Source organism: Vigna unguiculata, chromosome 2 (assembly GCF_004118075.2).
Source record: "Vigna unguiculata cultivar IT97K-499-35 chromosome 2, ASM411807v1, whole genome shotgun sequence".
NCBI lineage: Eukaryota > Viridiplantae > Streptophyta > Magnoliopsida > Fabales > Fabaceae > Vigna > Vigna unguiculata.
The window spans coordinates 21,231,496-21,248,584 of NC_040280.1; the positions used below are offsets into that span (position 1 = coordinate 21,231,496).

General features: G+C 33.5%; 3 protein-coding genes across 4 annotated transcripts; 2 read left to right on the plus strand and 1 right to left on the minus strand.

Annotated features, from left to right (window-relative positions):
- The first annotated feature begins 321 nt into the window (after positions 1-321).
- LOC114173257 (probable WRKY transcription factor 72) lies at positions 322-2,554 on the plus strand. The gene is made up of 3 exons (XM_028057531.1): positions 322-921; positions 1,164-1,277; positions 1,495-2,554. The coding sequence occupies exons 1-3, from the start codon at positions 475-477 to the stop codon at positions 2,374-2,376; spliced, it is 1,443 nt and encodes a 480-aa protein (XP_027913332.1). The 5' UTR covers positions 322-474; the 3' UTR covers positions 2,377-2,554.
- Positions 2,555-10,640: 8,086 nt separating this feature from the next.
- Positions 10,641-13,540, plus strand: LOC114166522 (SNF1-related protein kinase regulatory subunit gamma-1-like). Of its 2 annotated transcripts, none has more exons than XM_028051273.1 (6): positions 10,641-10,730; positions 11,483-11,658; positions 11,738-12,180; positions 12,484-12,750; positions 12,826-12,995; positions 13,258-13,540. In XM_028051273.1, exons 2-6 carry the CDS (start codon positions 11,490-11,492, stop codon positions 13,538-13,540), a joined length of 1,332 nt encoding a protein of 443 aa, XP_027907074.1. In that variant the 5' UTR covers positions 10,641-10,730; positions 11,483-11,489. The 2 variants fall into 2 exon arrangements, with proteins under 2 accessions (XP_027907074.1, XP_027907079.1); XM_028051278.1 differs by lacking the exon at positions 10,641-10,730 and adding an exon at positions 10,741-10,809.
- On the minus strand, positions 12,766-15,602 carry LOC114166516 (pentatricopeptide repeat-containing protein At2g02750). The gene is made up of 2 exons (XM_028051260.1): positions 13,218-15,602; positions 12,766-12,976 (listed from the first exon to the last, which is right to left on the minus strand). The coding sequence occupies exon 1, from the start codon at positions 15,512-15,514 to the stop codon at positions 13,622-13,624; it is 1,893 nt and encodes a 630-aa protein (XP_027907061.1). The 5' UTR covers positions 15,515-15,602; the 3' UTR covers positions 12,766-12,976; positions 13,218-13,621.
- Between the last annotated feature and the right edge of the window lie 1,487 nt (positions 15,603-17,089).

Consider the following 17,089-nt stretch of genomic DNA (forward strand, 5'->3'; position numbering starts at 1 on the left):
AATCAGTTATGTCAGAAAGTACAGTAAGAAAGTAAAAAAAAAATGGAAGTTAAAAGTATAAATTTTCTAATTTAAAACATACTTTTGTTACTAACTCTACTTAACTCATTCAAATTATCGACTGAACACTTAATAATGAAGATAATTAAAGTCCTTGAACACACACACTGTAACAGGAGTCAACTCAAATCCAGAAGTGTAAAAGACGTATGCATATACGCACACGTTTGCACAATAATGATGACCAGTTTTTCAATGAACACAGTATAAATTAATCATTTTTTGACCACAGGTGTTTAAATCTCAGAAGAAATCTCATTCACCGTGCACTCATCATATATACTTCAATTCTCTTCCATTTCCTTCATCTCTTTTCCTTCTCAGATCAGATACAAAAGTAGCATTCACTTTCTTATTACAGTGTCATCATTATTGCATGCAGGATCAAAAAAGCTTGAATCAGCAAAGAAGGAGATGGAAGAGGCCAGAGAAGAAAACAAGATGTTGAAGTTCTTGGACATTTTTCAGCAAGAAAAACCTGAAGATGCTGCAAATGCTAGAGGCGTAACTAGCCATGAGGAAAGTGAAGAGAGTGAACTTGTGTCACTTTCTCTTGGGATATCACTCAATAGAAAGACTAAGGGTGAGAGAAAACATTGCAGAAGAGAAGATGAGGGTATGGATAAAGGACTCACACTTGGGTTAGATATCAATTTGGATCCTGTGAATTTTGCTGAAGCTGCAATTTGCAGCACTGCAAGTAGCTTTGGTGAGGGAGGGAAGGAAGAGGAACCAAGTGAGATGTGGCCACCCAGTAAAGTTTTGAAGGGAATGAAAAATTTGGATAAAAGTGAAGCTTCTCAAAATGATCAGCCCAAGAAAACTAGGGTTTCCATCAGAGCCAGATGTGATACTCAAACGGTTAGTAAGTACAGAAATTTGGTTGTTCTTGGGAATATAGCTTAGATTGATTTTATTGCTACAAGTCTAGAATTAAAAGAAACCAAACCCTAATATGAAAAACAAATAAAAGCGTAAGTTATGAAGGTGTCAAGGATCAAGTTAGTCTAAAAGCTTGTTATCTCTGATTATGTTTATTATTATATAATTTCTTGAACTGGAAAACTGAGATTAAAGCTTTAATTTCTTGAACTCCAATGCAGATGAATGATGGGTGTCAATGGAGAAAATATGGACAGAAAATGGCAAAAGGAAATCCATGTCCCCGAGCTTACTATCGATGCACCATTTCTCCATTGTGTCCTGTAAGAAAACAGGTGAGACTTTCATTATGGCTTGTTTTAGATAATTAACAGAGTAGAATAAAAAGCTATGATTTTTCTTATAAGAGAAGAGAAAACAAGAACGAAAATTAACAATCAGGTTTCAATTTTTTACTTCTGATTCATATACGTTAAACATAAATTTGGTGAGTTGTTTTTGGATTAGTGTTAAGATATCAGATTAATTAACTTTTTACTGATTAATATTCAGGTGCAAAGATGTGCTGAAGACATGTCCATATTGATCACAACCTATGAAGGAATCCACAATCATCCACTTCCTATATCAGCCACTGCAATGGCCTGCACAACTTCTGCTGCAGCTTCTATGCTCCAATCTCCTTCATTGAGTTCACAGCATGGACATGGAATAGTGAATTCAGCTATATCCTCCATTACCAACTTCACTGCTCCTAATTACAACCTTGATAATGCTCTAAACTTCTCCACATACCAAGTTTCAAGACCACATCAATTCTACTTTCCAAACTCATCTATTTCAAGCTTGAATTCTCACCCCACAATCACTTTGGACCTTACAGCACCCCCAACATCCTCAAACTCAACCTTCACTCACATGCCAAAATACTCATCAACAACAACAAACCTTAATTTTTCCTCAGGTTTCTCTCCTCTACAATCTAGCATGCCTTCATCACCTTGGAGCAGTTACAGTGGTCACTTCAACTCAGGAACACCGACTCATAACAGAAACCATGGTGATTACTTGTTAAACACTGGAACTCAAAATCAGCCATATCTTGAGCAACTTCATCACCCTATTTGCACGAGCAACAACAACTTGTCTTTGCCGGATTCCATTATTGCTGCAACCAAGGCAATCACAAGCAATCCAAAATTTCAATCAGTGTTGGCAACTGCTCTCACAACATATGTTGGCAATGAAGCCGGTGGTGTTAGGTTAAGAGAAAACCATGTTCTTGAGAATTCAGAACTGAACTTAAAGCTATGTAGTGAAAATAGCATGGGATGTGCATCATCCAGGTACTTCAATGTGTCTTCTTCTGCTCTTAACCCTCAACAAGGAAACTCAAGTATATTTCCACTACCATTACCTGGGCAATGGAAGTAAAACAGCATAATTAATGCAATGTTCCAAGATTCATCAGACCTCACTATGTGTCCGTTTGTATTAGATTTTGGTAGAATTGATGTTCGTTTTGTGTCGTTGTTGAATAAAATTAAGATGTATACTAAAAGTATGTTTAGTTACAGATTTTATATTAAAATATGTATCTCGGTGATTTTTGGTACCCAAGTAGTTTAACTGTTGAAGATTACATGTCCACTAAGTAAGTACAAATTTGATCTTAAATTTAATTTTGAAAGATTAAATTAAAGTTAAAATTTACTTTTTATGACTGTCGATATATTATCAAACCATCGTTAATGTCTAATCCTATATTTAAGATATATAATATTGTGTAAAGTGATGTGATGCGATTAGTAATGTCTAATTTTGAATCAATCCGTTTTCTACTTTGCATGTAGCCTTCTTTTTGTTACATTCTACTTTTTTACTTTTTAGATGGTAGTCTACCTCGTTGCAATCTTAGAATCACGCAAGGATCTTTGTTTGGACCCTATTGCATGTATAGAAAGAAAAACTAATCGTTTATTTAATTTGATTCTACATATAAATGTTTGAATGGAAAAGAACAACATGTAAAAGAAGCTTTAAATTATGAATTTTTTATTAAAAATTTTGGGGTACCGTGATTGATAATATGGAATAGACCAAGTTTGTTTTGTGAACTTGGTATATAAAGGAGTTTTTATACGTTTGAGACTGTGATGCTGTTGAAAGAGTGAAAGGGATTTTTGGTTTTTGCCTAGTGGTTAAAATGGGTTATGAGAAAATGAAATAGGTATTGAGAGGTTGGGTTTGAATGCATTTGTATTCCTATACTGAGTGCAAAATCAGTTGGCCTGATATGAAATAATTGTTATGATATATCTGTCAAAGTTGAGATTCATAAGAAGATGTAGTGATGTGATCAAACTGCTATAAATGTTGTAAAAGTAACTAGAGTGTTTGTGAAATTGGTAGAAAATGTTCGATTATATTTGATTGATGAATTGTTTATACAATTGAACAACGAGGGTGATTTTGATTATTATAGGATATAATTGTTACTATGTACGTTTGACTGATTGAAGCTAATATAGCATTGTGGGTTCACTTGAATGTTATAGGTCAAAGAGAATAGGAAGATCCTTTGAAGTAGAACTTGGCCAGTAATTTGAAGACATTAAATTAGTTAAAGGTGTTTATCTATGGCTTATGTCAATTGTTTTTAATTATTAGCATGAAGTTAGAGGACATCGAAAGTTAGAAAAGCATCTTAAATTGCACATTTTGAGTTTCTGCTACAATTACCGTCGAGTGCAGGCCAAGCACCACCAGGCGCCATCACGAAAATTGTGAACAGAGAACTCCAGGGATTATTCCGCCAGGCGGTACTTAAATACCGTTGGGCGCTTTTGATTCCAGTGGCCTTTGTGTGTTTTACGCTGGGTGCAAAATATTACAGTAAGCAATTCACTTGGTGGCACTGGCCGATGGTAGCATTTCGTCGGGTGGTAATTTTATACAATTTTTTTCTTAATTAAATTTACTATATAAATCTTGTAACAATTCACTCTTTGTAATGGTGGTTTTATTGTAAAAGGTTTATCAATGTAGTAATGTACGTGAAACAGTGTATGATATTAGTATTCGAATTAGCTTCCAAGGGAAAATGTTACTTTAGGATGAGTTATGGTGTATCGAAAGGGGATTTGTTATGTAAGATTATATTGACTTTACTAGTATTAACTTAAATAGAAGAAGATAATTAAGTAGTAGGAGTCAAATGAGACTTCACAAAATAGGTGACATGATATGTAGAAGGATCATAGGAGGTGATGAAATGAACCCTTTCATAACTTGATGAAGAACATGGATTCATGGATGTGATTATAATATGAAAAAATTGGTGGTAAGTATGACAAGTGTAGAATCTCACGAGTAGGGATGTCAAAAAAATTTGTATCCGCGGATAAAATCCGCAACGGATAGGAAATGGATATTAAAATTAGATACCCGCTACCCGTGGGTATGGATATTTTTGATACCCGCATGTTAACGGGGCGGATACGGATACATTAGTATCCGTACCCGTGGATACCCGTACCCGCTAAACTTTAATTCAGAAAAATTATTACCTCACAAATGAGTCAAAACATTATGAGTCTTCATTATATTAGTAAAAACTTTAATTCAGAAAATTTATATATATATATATATATATATATATATATATATATATATATTAGTAAAAACATTATGAGTCTTCATTCAATAATGGTGGTCAGATTCTTACCCCACAAATGAGTAAATTACTTCCATATACTGTGGAGGCATTGATGTGTCTCTAAGACTGGTTATGGACCAATATGGAAGGTAATGAAATTAACATTTTTACTTAGATATTTTAATTAAGTGATTGTTAGAAATTTTTACTGAACTCCTTATGTTTTAAGGCTCTTCTAGATTAAGATTGGACAACATGAAACTTTATACAATGTTGCAAGAGGTGGATATTGATGAAGTTAGTAATTTCTTTAATATTTTATTCAAAAATAAACTACAATATAAATTGGTAGTGATTTTTTATTTGTTTGTTTTTTAAGAATCAATCGAAGAAAGGGAACTTGTTAATCCAAACAATAATTATGGTTAAATAATTATTTTTTAAAATATTTTTGTAAATACCCACGGGTACCCGTGGATACCCGTGGATATGAAAAAAATAGATGGGTACCCACATAACGGATACCTGACGGATATGGGTACGGGTACGGGGCGAATATTTATTCAGCGGGTAGGGTATGAGGGAACTACTACCCGTACCCTACCCGCCCCGTTGACATCCCTACTCACGAGTCTATTCAATACACTAGTCTTAAGAAAAGCAAAGTTTAAATTCAGTGTGTTGTTTGAGCTATTTTTAGTTTTATGTTATTGGAGTCTTATGGGTTGACACCTGGTATTTGATTTCATGAATGTTAATTGTTCATGTTATTGGGTTGTTTATATAATGAACAATTTGTTGTTTGAGACAATTAGACTGAGATTTCAATGAAATAGTTGGATAGAGACATATGAAATAATGTTGACAATTGATCTAGATGAATGAAAAATATGAGTTTTTATGTTAAACCTTAAAATAGGATGTTCTCTGAGTGAGTAATTAAATAGTGAAATTATGAAAGAAATGACACATGTTAATCTAATAATTGATTCTTATATATATATATATATATATATATATACCATATACTATATACATAGGGGTGGTAATGCAAGCTGGTTTGGACCGTTTAGGTCCAACCCACATTTGGCCCGCACAATGCGGGCCGACCTGTACCGCACTGCATTTACAATGCGAGCTGAAATGTTTGGCCTGTCCCACATAACTACGGGTCTGCGAACCAACCTAATTTTTTTTTGTTAATTTTTTTTTAATTTTTATGATAAAATTTTCAATGTTCAAAAAATTGAAAAACTTTAAGAAGTTCACAAAATTAAGCAAAGACTTCATGGGAGTTTGATGATAAATTGATAATTTAACATTTTCATCTTATTCGTACTATGATATACAAGATTTATTCTTTAAATTTTATCACAGACAAAAATACATAATACTTGTCTTTTTCAGTCATATAAGAATTTGAAACATTAATACAAGAGTCCATAGAAAAAATAACTGATACAAACAAGTGCAAGTTATTTATTTATTATTTTTTTATGTGGGTCGCAGGCTCACTATCCTAGCCCGCCACACACACACACACACAAACACAAACACACACATACACAGGCACACACACACATACATACACACAGACACAGACACACACACAGATACACATAGACACAAACACGTACGCACACACATACACAGAGACACAGACACAAACACAAACACAAACACGTACGTGCGCGCACACATACACACTGTTAATATGTGAGTAGAGGTAGGAACAAATGGTAATAGTAACATAGGAGCTCGGGAAGCTCACTGAAGCAATAAAATAGTAGTTAGTTTAGATGACGATGTATATTACCTTTTGGGATAACTATATTGATTATAGTCCATTTGTTTTGAAATATCTTGAGATTTCATTTAAATATTTTTTGAGATACTTTCACGGACCATAATTATATTAGATATTGTTATTTTTATGTCTTGAATTGAGAAAAAAATGGGGTTTACATACAACCCTCCCCAGGCCTGAAAACACAAGACATATGGATGGTGCTTGAAGGATCATATCTTCCTCAGGGACTGTGTTATCACGTTTGTTAGAGTTGACCTGATCACTTTGTAATTGGTCATTACATTGCATAATTAGGTTTAGTGCTCTTTTGACCTATTGTCAAAAATACAATGTACTTGCCATGATTTTTGTGTGATATTCTCGATCCAAGAATTTGATTGAGAGTTCTCAGCCATGGATACATGGTCGTACTTTGATTTTGGATATCGTAAACTTGATTGAGATAGAGACATTTTTAAGATGACTATATTTCATCTCCGACTTGGATTTTCTTTATTAATATTAATAGGATTTATTTTATCAGTTAGAATATTGTTTATAGACTATCATTGTTCGATATTATTTGTAACTTTTACGGCTAATGTTGGGAAAACTATTTTCTTGAAATGTGAATTAATTATTTTTTTAAGTTGATTATGTAATAATTATCTTTTTATGGATGTTTCTAACGATTTTTTTTTATCATCAACCGAAATGTTATTCTTTTGTCACTGCTTTATTAGTTTTTTTTTTCTGATGTTAACTAGAAATTTTTTTATTGGTGACATTAATTAATATTGTTTTTATACCAATGCCAATTAAGAAATTTTTTAATTGACTTTAGTTTGGCATGTAACACGATTAACATTGTAAATTGATTAATGTCAATTGATTTTTTTTCTTTTGCAAACATCAATTAATTTTTTTTTACTAAAAAATAACATCAATTAAGATCAATGACAAAAGATAGTCATTTTTTATATTTTTAAATTTTTAACCATTATTTGATATTTAAATAATTTTTTTATATTTGGTAATAATTGAAATAATTTATTAAAAAATTAAAATTCACTAAATTTGAATTTTCTTATTCAAATAGAGAACATTCAAAAGATAAAACAATTTGAAATTAAATAAACTCAAATTCAATAAATTTAAATTTTTTAGACATTCTGAAGTTTTTTTATCCAAATACAAGATAAAATCATAATTAAGACTATAAATGTTGTAAAATCGAAGAAAATTATATTTTAAAAGTGATAGTAGTTTAAAAATAGTGAGACTCGATTGTTTTAATATTAAAAGCTTTTAGTATAAATACAATTATTATAAACGAGTTTCATTATTCTAAAACATATCATCTCTATAAACCACTTTTTTAGAGTTCTCTAACTTCTCTATACAAGTTCTGTCTTTCTGGTCGTCTGATTGAAAAATCAAGACCGTAGGATTGATCCTCTCGGTGAGCTCTTCAACCTGGACCGATCAGTTTCTTCGCTCGCGTAAGTTAAGTTTCTGCTATCTTTTTTGGTCTTTTTTATTATTTGTTGCATGTAAGTCCTCTTCTGCTTGCATGCCTCCTTTTATTTATCAGTATGAGTCTCTACTGATCAATGATCATAATGGTATGTTCTGATTGTTCTTGTGATGTTTCTATGTGTAGATAGAGCATCCTATGGAGTTAGAGACGTCTGACGTTTATAGACTTGTTTAAGCAGGATATCAGGTAAGGGAAGTTAATTTCTCTGTCTTAATTCATAAACCTGTTAAGAATGCATATTGTATGTTTAATTTGTGATTGATTGATGTATTTGATATGCGGGATTGCTTGTGATGTTGAAAACTATGAAGATGTGTGTTTTTCGTGTTAATTGAGAATAACTGGTGGTTTAAATGTGTTTTGCATTCAATTGGTATGAATAATTAGATAGAACTTATGTTTGATAATTGAATAATCTCTGCACTGATTTTGGAGTGGTATGGATTGGATGAAGATGCATAAAATAGGTTAGATCAATTTCTATATAATTCTACAGAATTGCACACTCGTTAGGCGAGTGAGTTAATCTCTAGAATTATGCAGAACACTGATTTGTAGAATTTTGCAGATTCGCAAACTCACCGGGCAAGTAAATCTCGCTAGACAAATTTCCAAGTCAGGAACTTCCAGACCTGGGCTAGTGGTTGGACGAGTGCTACTCATTGGACGAGCATGGGCCAGCGGTTGGACGAGTGCTACTCGCTGGACAAATTTCGAAGTTAGGAACTTCCAGACTTAAACTAGTGGCTGGGTGAGTGCTACTAGCTGGGCGAGTAAGTATGAACCTGAAACTTGCATTCTTGAGTGTTTTGAATGGTATTTTTGGTTATAGAAGTTAGTTGGGATAATGAATGATTGATTTAGATATGATTAATATATGTGGTGTAATATGAGATTGTTTACATGAGATTGAGAGGTGTTAACACTAATTCAAGGAGAATTAGTTATGAATTGCGGTAATGTATGAATTGAGCTAAGGATTATCTTGACAATTATCTTGACGCTCTAATAACCATTCAAATTCCCAAGTAGAGAAGAATGAGGTATGTGGTGACAGGAGCAAGAGAACCTAGCCAAGGGTTTTTTCCTTGATCATAGGTGTTAACGGACTGACCTTGTATGTGGTAGAGTTTTTACTCTTAATCTGTCGAGCAGAGCATGAGATGCCACTACAAGTGCAGAACTGACTGGATCCGACCTCAATGCATGTATCCGGATTAGTTGAGTGGTAGTTTATAAATATATGTATCGAATATCTACTTGTATGTAGTTGTTATATATATATATATATATATATTAATATTATATGGTTTAAGAAAATTCTTTAACAGTCATTAGCTTACCTTCTTCTGTGTTTCTGTCTTGTGTTGTATGTTTTCCTTTTGCAATGATCACCTATTCGATGGGAGCAGTGGTGTTTGCAGTTTCAGAGGCACCTCTAGAGATTGATGAGTCATCTTTTAGGTCGATGGGAAGAAATGTTTGGTATGTATAATTAATATATTTATATAGTTCGATCATTTGTAAAGCTGTATCTTTATACATTTGTTTATATGTTTTGAACACATCCTATTTTATTAGTTTTAAACTATTAAAATTGGGACGTTACAAATTTAATTGGTATTAAATGTTTAATTTTTTTAATCACAATTAATATTGTGAACCTTACATTTCGTATGAGATTAATTGCATGAAATAAATGAGAAAGAGAAAAGAAAGAAGGAAAAAAATGTAAAAAATGATAAATATTTAAATACGATCAAACTTCTCGTATCACACTCTGTAAAGTATAAGATGACTTCAATTATCTATGAAAAGAGTTTAATTAATTTAGAAAATGATATTAAATTTGTTAAAAACTTGTATAATTTATGTTCCTCTAACTTGAATTAGGGACTTAGGTTTAGAAAACGGTTACCATACACTACATTTAGTGAAGTTGCGACCTTCTACTAACAATATATGAAAATTTAGTATTATGGAAAATCCACAAATATTTATCCTTAAATACTAACACAGGTTCATTTTCATGGTTTCTTTTTTCATCTACTGACAATATATGAAAATTTAGTATTATGAAAAACCCACAAATATCCATCCTTAAATACTAACACATGTCCATTTTCATAATTTTTTTATCATTCGACACACCACATTTATTATTTTATTCTAAATACCTTATCACTTTTTCCAATTTATGCAAATGCCACCCAATTAATACCCTTATTATCTTGCTTTATTTTCGAAAATACCAGCACACGTTCCTATTATTATATTTATTATAACTTCTTATAATTTTATTATTATTAGAATTATAATTATTAGTATAATATTTTATTAGCAGCAAAATAATTATTATTTATTTTTATTTTTATTATTAGTATTGATAATAATAGATAAGTATAATATTAATATTATTATCACTATTATTATTATTATTATTTATTAGCATTATTATTTTTATTATTATCATCAGTAGTATTATTATTTTAATTAATAATATTGATAATATTAATGTTTGTATTGCATTTAATAATCATATAACTATTATTAATATTTATATTATTATTATCATTATTATTTTTATTATTACTTATATTATTATTATTATCAAACTGAAAAACAAGTAACGGTTAACAAATGGTTTAACCCTTCTTTGACACACGTCCTATAACAACACTTGGCATTGTTAGTAACCCCCACCAACAATTCCAAAAACCAGATAAAACTGCTTTTGCAATAGCCCACAGAACTAAAATTCCCAGGCTCTGAAATCTATTGGCATATACACATATTTACAGGTATGTCATGTTCGATCTTTCTCCATATATTTATCTTTCATTGTTTCATATCACAATCTAGAAACATTGCCAAGAAGCGGTAAATCCAATCTGTCTCCACTTATTATCTCTTTCATGATTTCTAACCAAGTCTCTTGTTCATGCATTACAATTTAAAGGCATTTCATGAAACAATTTGGAATTGAATTTGCGGTTGACGCATTCAGTTTCCGATTTATGTATCCTAGGATAAACAAATTCTAACCAAATATTGTAATTTAAATATCTGGTAATGACGGACATAGATGAGATGCCAACTTTGAACTGTGGCATATCGTTTTATAGAGGAGATGAGTAGTTATTATCACAAGTTCCTCTAGAGGATGAATGGATCCAAGAGTTGCATGGCGGAATCTTGCAGGGATATCATCCATTGAATATAGAGTATACGTCCCAACCAAAGAAAATGTGATACATGGAATTGCCGCATGAAACCCTGCTATAGCCATTTAGGATTTTCAGTAACTTATCATTTCATTTGTATATTCGAGAGAAACAAAATCCAAGGGGTAAGATCTGAGAGATTAATGAACCAAAATGACAAAAAGAGTATGTTAAACCTTCATAGTCCAGAAGATGCAGTTGAAAAAATGTATAAAAATCCCATTGATCTTGCTTTGCTAACTCTTTTGACAACAGGGAGAGATAGCTTTATTTTCAATGTCTACAATTTTATGAAAATTATTGAAGCATCTCTTAATTCATTTCTTTAGTTCCAATATGGCGCAAGAACAGGAGTTCAGAACAAACGACTCATTTTCAAAATGTGAGACCTACTTCGAATTCATACAATCTAGAAAGAAGCTACCGCTGTCATTGCAGGAGACCTTGACAGATGCATTTGCAAAGATTCCAGTCTCTTCTTTTCCAGAAGTTCCTAGCGGAAAAGGTAAGGGATATCTTATGCATTTAATTTGAGTCAAGGATCTGCATGGGAAAAAGCACTAACATATAAAATGCCTTGGTAGTGATTGAAATTCTAGCAGACACGCCCGTAGGAGAAGCAGTTAAGATTCTATCTGAAAGAAACATTTTAGCTGCACCAGTTAAAGACCCATTCGCAGCTGATAGTTCAGATTGGAGAGGCAAGTACCTTGGCATCATTGATTATTCAGCCATCGTTCTCTGGGTGCTGGAGAGCGCAGAACTTGCAGCAGCTGCTATATCAGCAGGTTCAGCAACAGCAGTTGGAGTTGGTGCAGGAACCGTGGGTGCTTTGGGAGCAATAGCATTGGGAATGACAAGTCCTGCTGCAATCGCGGGAATAACTGCTGCTGCAGCAGGTGCTGCACTGGCAAGTGGCATTGCTGCAGATAATACAATGGCTAAAGGTGCACCTCAAGCTGCTGATAACCTGGGAGAAGATTTTTACAAAGTTTTACTGGAAGAAGAACCCTTCAAGTCAACAACGGTAAGCATGAGAATGCCAGAGGTTCTGGTGTTAACTATGGGTTCATGACTTTTATGTTATCTCATTAATGGTAAAGACCAGTGCGGAGCAGAGCTAGGTTGGTTAGCTAGTCATTTATACATTTAGATTTTATTGTACTTGTAGGCTGTAACCAATCATAGACAATAAGATGGCTATGTTCCTACATAATTCACTTGAGATTTTTTTTTTCATAACGTAAGCCAAACACAGGTCAGTTAAATTCTTCTCTTATCTCCATATTGAAAAGAAAAAACAAACATTTGAGTTGATTTATGGTTTCAGGTGAAATCAATACTTAAATCATATCGATGGGCACCTTTTGTTCCAGTTGCAAGAGATAGCGCTATGTTGACTGTCTTGTTGCTTCTCTCAAAGTATAGACTGAGGAATGTACCTGTCATAGAACCAGATAAACCTGACATGGTGAACTTCATTACTCAGTCTGCAGTTGTCCAAGGTCTCGAGAGATGCAAAGGCAGAGATTGGTTTGATTGCATTGCAGACAAGTGTATATCTGATCTTGGACTTCCATTTATGTCTACAGCTGAGGCAAGGATTGGTGTCTTAAATTTTCAGTTTCCCTTGGCTGTAAGGTTTAAAAACATAATTTTTCTTCCTGTCCAGGTTATTAGCATTCAGAGCAATGAGTTGGTTCTTGAAGCTTTCAAGCAAATGAGGGATAATAAAATCGGTGGTCTTCCGGTAGTAGAGGGGCCAGGGAAGAAAATTGTTGGAAACGTGAGCATACGAGACATCAGATACTTGCTGCTAAGTCCTGAGATCACAAATTTTAGGTATAATGTAAAATTCTTGCATTCCGGTAAAAGAAAAGATCATAAAACAAATTAGAACAAATTAAAAAATAAATAAAATTAATGAAGGGTTATTGTTTAATACACATGAGTTGAGTGTGTGTATGAGGTGATGTTTAAATTTTTTAATCTTACGAAAACAAACAACACGGGCATCTTGGGTTATGATTACACAGGCTTGAACAAGGGAACTAATTACTTAACTGAAATGTTCTACTCGCTGCTACTCTGTTTTGAATTCCAGGAAACTGACTGTGATAGATTTCCTGGAAAGAATTGTCTCTTCGTCCCTGCAAACTGGGAACGCTAGCCACGAGCCTATAACATGCAAGCTTGACTCGACACTGCAGAGTGTGATCCATACTCTTGCTTCTCAGTCTATTCACAGGATTCATGTGGTAGATGGACAGGATGAATTAGTTGGAGTCATTACACTGAGAGATGTTATCTCTTGTTTTGTAACTGAACCTCCTTACCATTTTGATGATTACTATGGATTTGCAGTGAAGGAAATTTTTATTCAGTGATTTTTGTGGAGATACTCCAAATGTAACAAACTCTTATATTATCTGAAAGAACATTTTATTTAAATTTTTTATATATAAGTGTTATTTCGATGCAACTTCTGTCATGCTAAGGCCAGAGAATTTGTTCAATCCCTTATCCGTGATCATCCCTCTTACCCTTTCTACTTCCTTCCATCTTCCTAGCCCGGCATATATATTAGACAAGATAACCAGAGGAGTTGGATTTTCTGGTTCTACATCTAGAAGCCTCATTGCCATTTCTTCCCCAAGACTTGAATCTAGGTAACACCTACAAGCACCGAGCAAAGAAGCTAAAACAGATGCAGGAGGCTCTGCTAATTCCTGCACCAGGCCTTGAGCTTCACCCAACTGACCAAACCGACCTAAAAGATCAACAATACAGCCAAAATGCTCAGGCTTTGGCTGCAAGCCATACTCTCTTATCATCATTCTAAAAACTGTTAACCCTCTATCAACCTGACCTGTGTGGCTGCAAGCAGATAAAACACTAACAAATGTAGCACTGTTTGGTCGAACACTTTCTTCCAGCATTTTATCAAAGAATTCAAAAGCAGATTCATGGTCTCCATTTCTCCCATACCCCCCTATCATTGCATTCCAAAATGCAGGATCATCTGGTTTTGCATCAAACTGATTAAAAACTTCTCGTGCCCAAGAAGCATGCCCACATTTCATATACATGTCAACCAGAGCAGTAGCCAAAAAATCATCCCTATTGATATCAGTTCTTAAAGCAAACCCATGTATCTCTTTTCCATGACGTAACATAGATGAATCTGCACACGTTGACAAAATGCTAGTAACAATTTTCAAACACGGAGGCACACCAACAGACTGCATTTCCCTAAAGTACTTAAAAGCTTCCCCACACACCCCTTGTTGTGCAAACCCGTTAATCATGGAATTCCAAGTAGCTGAATCAGGCTTCAACTTTTCAGATTCCAGCCGTCGAAACATATCAACAGCTCTCTCACTCTCTTTATTTAACATCATTCCAGCAATCATGGAGTTCCACGTGATCAAGTTCCTACTGTCCCCTTCCGCCCCCGTGAAAACGTCAAAAGCAGAACGCCAAAAACCACACTTTGAATACATATCGACAAGTGCAGTCACCACCATAACCCCATCATCCACTTCATGTTTCACAATAAGCCCATGAACCTGCGTCCCTAAACGAACACTTTGTAGACTACCACAAGCAGAAAGAACAGACACCAACGTCACTGAATTGAGTTTGCACTCCAAACGCACTTCTCTCATCATTTCCCTAAACACATCCAACACCAAATGAAGAACCCCATTCCGCAACAAACCAGAAATAAAAGCATTGTAACTCACTACACTCTTCACAGGCAATTCCTCAAATACCCTAGTCGCAGAAACTAACTCTTCACACTTGGAATACGCAGTGACAAGCGAGGTGGCAACATAGACATCAAATTCAACTCCTAACTTCAACGCGCAGCAATGCATCAGTGCAACATGGTTGACACCTACATGAGGAACACCAAGCATGCACACAATGGTGACCGAATTGGGCCTCAAGGGGCCCAACCCAATTCGCCGGAACACCCGGATAGCTTCTCCGCTACGCCCATTTAGCGATAAACCCGAAAGCGCTGCATTGAGAGAGGCAACGTTTGGTTGGGGCATTTCGTCAAATACCTTGAGTGCGTCGGAGAAATGGCGAGGGGTGGCAGAATAAGCAGCGGTCAGGGCGGAGGTAGCATAAGGGTCGGAGTGGAAACCGGTTTTGAGGAAATGGGCGTGGAGGGTTTGGGTGTGGGAAGGGAAACGAAGTTTGGCGCATGCTTTGAAGAGAGTGGGGAAGGTGAAGGAATGAAGGGTAAGGGAAGAAGAAGAAGAAGAGTGGAGGTGGGAGAAGAGGGAAAGCGCTTCTTTGTAGAATCCATCTCCAACGAGTTTTGTGAGTGATGTGTGATTTCTCCTCATCGAGTGTTAATCTCTTGCTTTGCGTCTTCTACATGTTTGTTAATGTGAACCTATGAGATTCCTCAGAGAATCTTGCAGCATAAGTGAGTTTATGGAGGGAAACTTACCTTTCTTTTATTTTCTGCTATTATATATGGTTTATACATTTTTTACGACTTCTTTTGAAACTTACCCTTTTTATATAAATTTTCCCACTTAAAAGTGATACAAATCACTCACATAAACAAATATAGATTTTCCGAAATACAAATTTCTAAAAAAAAAAAATGTTAGATTTCTAATCGTTTTTAGTTAAGATTAAAAAATGTATTATATAGGGTTTAATTAAATTTTAAGTAACTCTTAAATTTAAATTAAATGGAATTCATATTATTTTTTTTTTCTTTTGGTGTTAAAAATATTTTTTGCCTAGATGTCGATCGTTATTTATAGTTTTTAATCTCCAACTTATATGTTAATTTGTCGCTTTCTTGTCAATTTCTTTAATTGACTAGTTGAGTAGAAAAAATACAAGTTGATCGACGGGATAGAGTAGAGGAAAAAAAAGGTAAATCTTAAATCATTTGTATGACTAAATAGCAAGCTACTTTGACAAAAATACCCTCGATATAATAATTTCTTTTAATAAAAACTCAATTAAAAATATGGTATAATTAGTAGTATAGTACCCAGTTTGACGCTAGAGTGTCAAATAGGTACCCGATTTTTAAAAAGTGTCAATTGCATCCTAACTTTTGAAAAAGTGCTTCAATTAGGTCCCTTTCAGGGTTTTTTGATTTTTTTTTAAATTTTTTTAAAAAATTTTTGAAAAAAAAAAAATGCCACGTGTCAAGTCCCTCTGTGTGATATGTGGCATTGTCAGTGCCACATGGCATTACAATGTCACGTGTCAGTGTCACTATCAGATGTCATTGTGTTGATTTCGATTTAGTCTTCATATATGTCTTTTTGTTTCAATTTAGTACCTAAGTATGTGTATCTGATTCAATTTTGTCCCAATTTTTTTTAATAATTAAAATATTTTTGTAACCCATTTTTTATAAGATTAAAAATAATTAAGTATAAATATTTTTACAAAATTAACTACTAATATTTATATTGTTCCTCTCAATTTCAGACCAAATTTATTATTTATATAAATGTTATACTAATATTTTTTATTAAAAACGACTTTTTAACATATTACTTTATTAATTACTTTTTTTATTAAGTACTCATGTTTTGTTAATTTTTTTAAAATAGAACAATATTGTCTCTTACTAATTTTAAACCAAATATCAAATACTTAATTTTTGTTAAACTTTTATACTTAATTACTTTTAATTTTATAAAAAAATGGATTTTAATTATTAAAAAAATTAGGACAAAATTGAATCAGATACACATACTTAGGTACTAAATTGAAACAAAAGAACATATATGGGAACTAAATCGAAATCAACACAATGACATCTGATAGTGATACTGACATGTGACATTGACAATGTCACGTGTCACACACAGAGACTTGACACATGGCATTTTTTTTTTCAAAAAATTTAAAAAAAGAAATTAAAAATTTAAAAAAAACAAAAA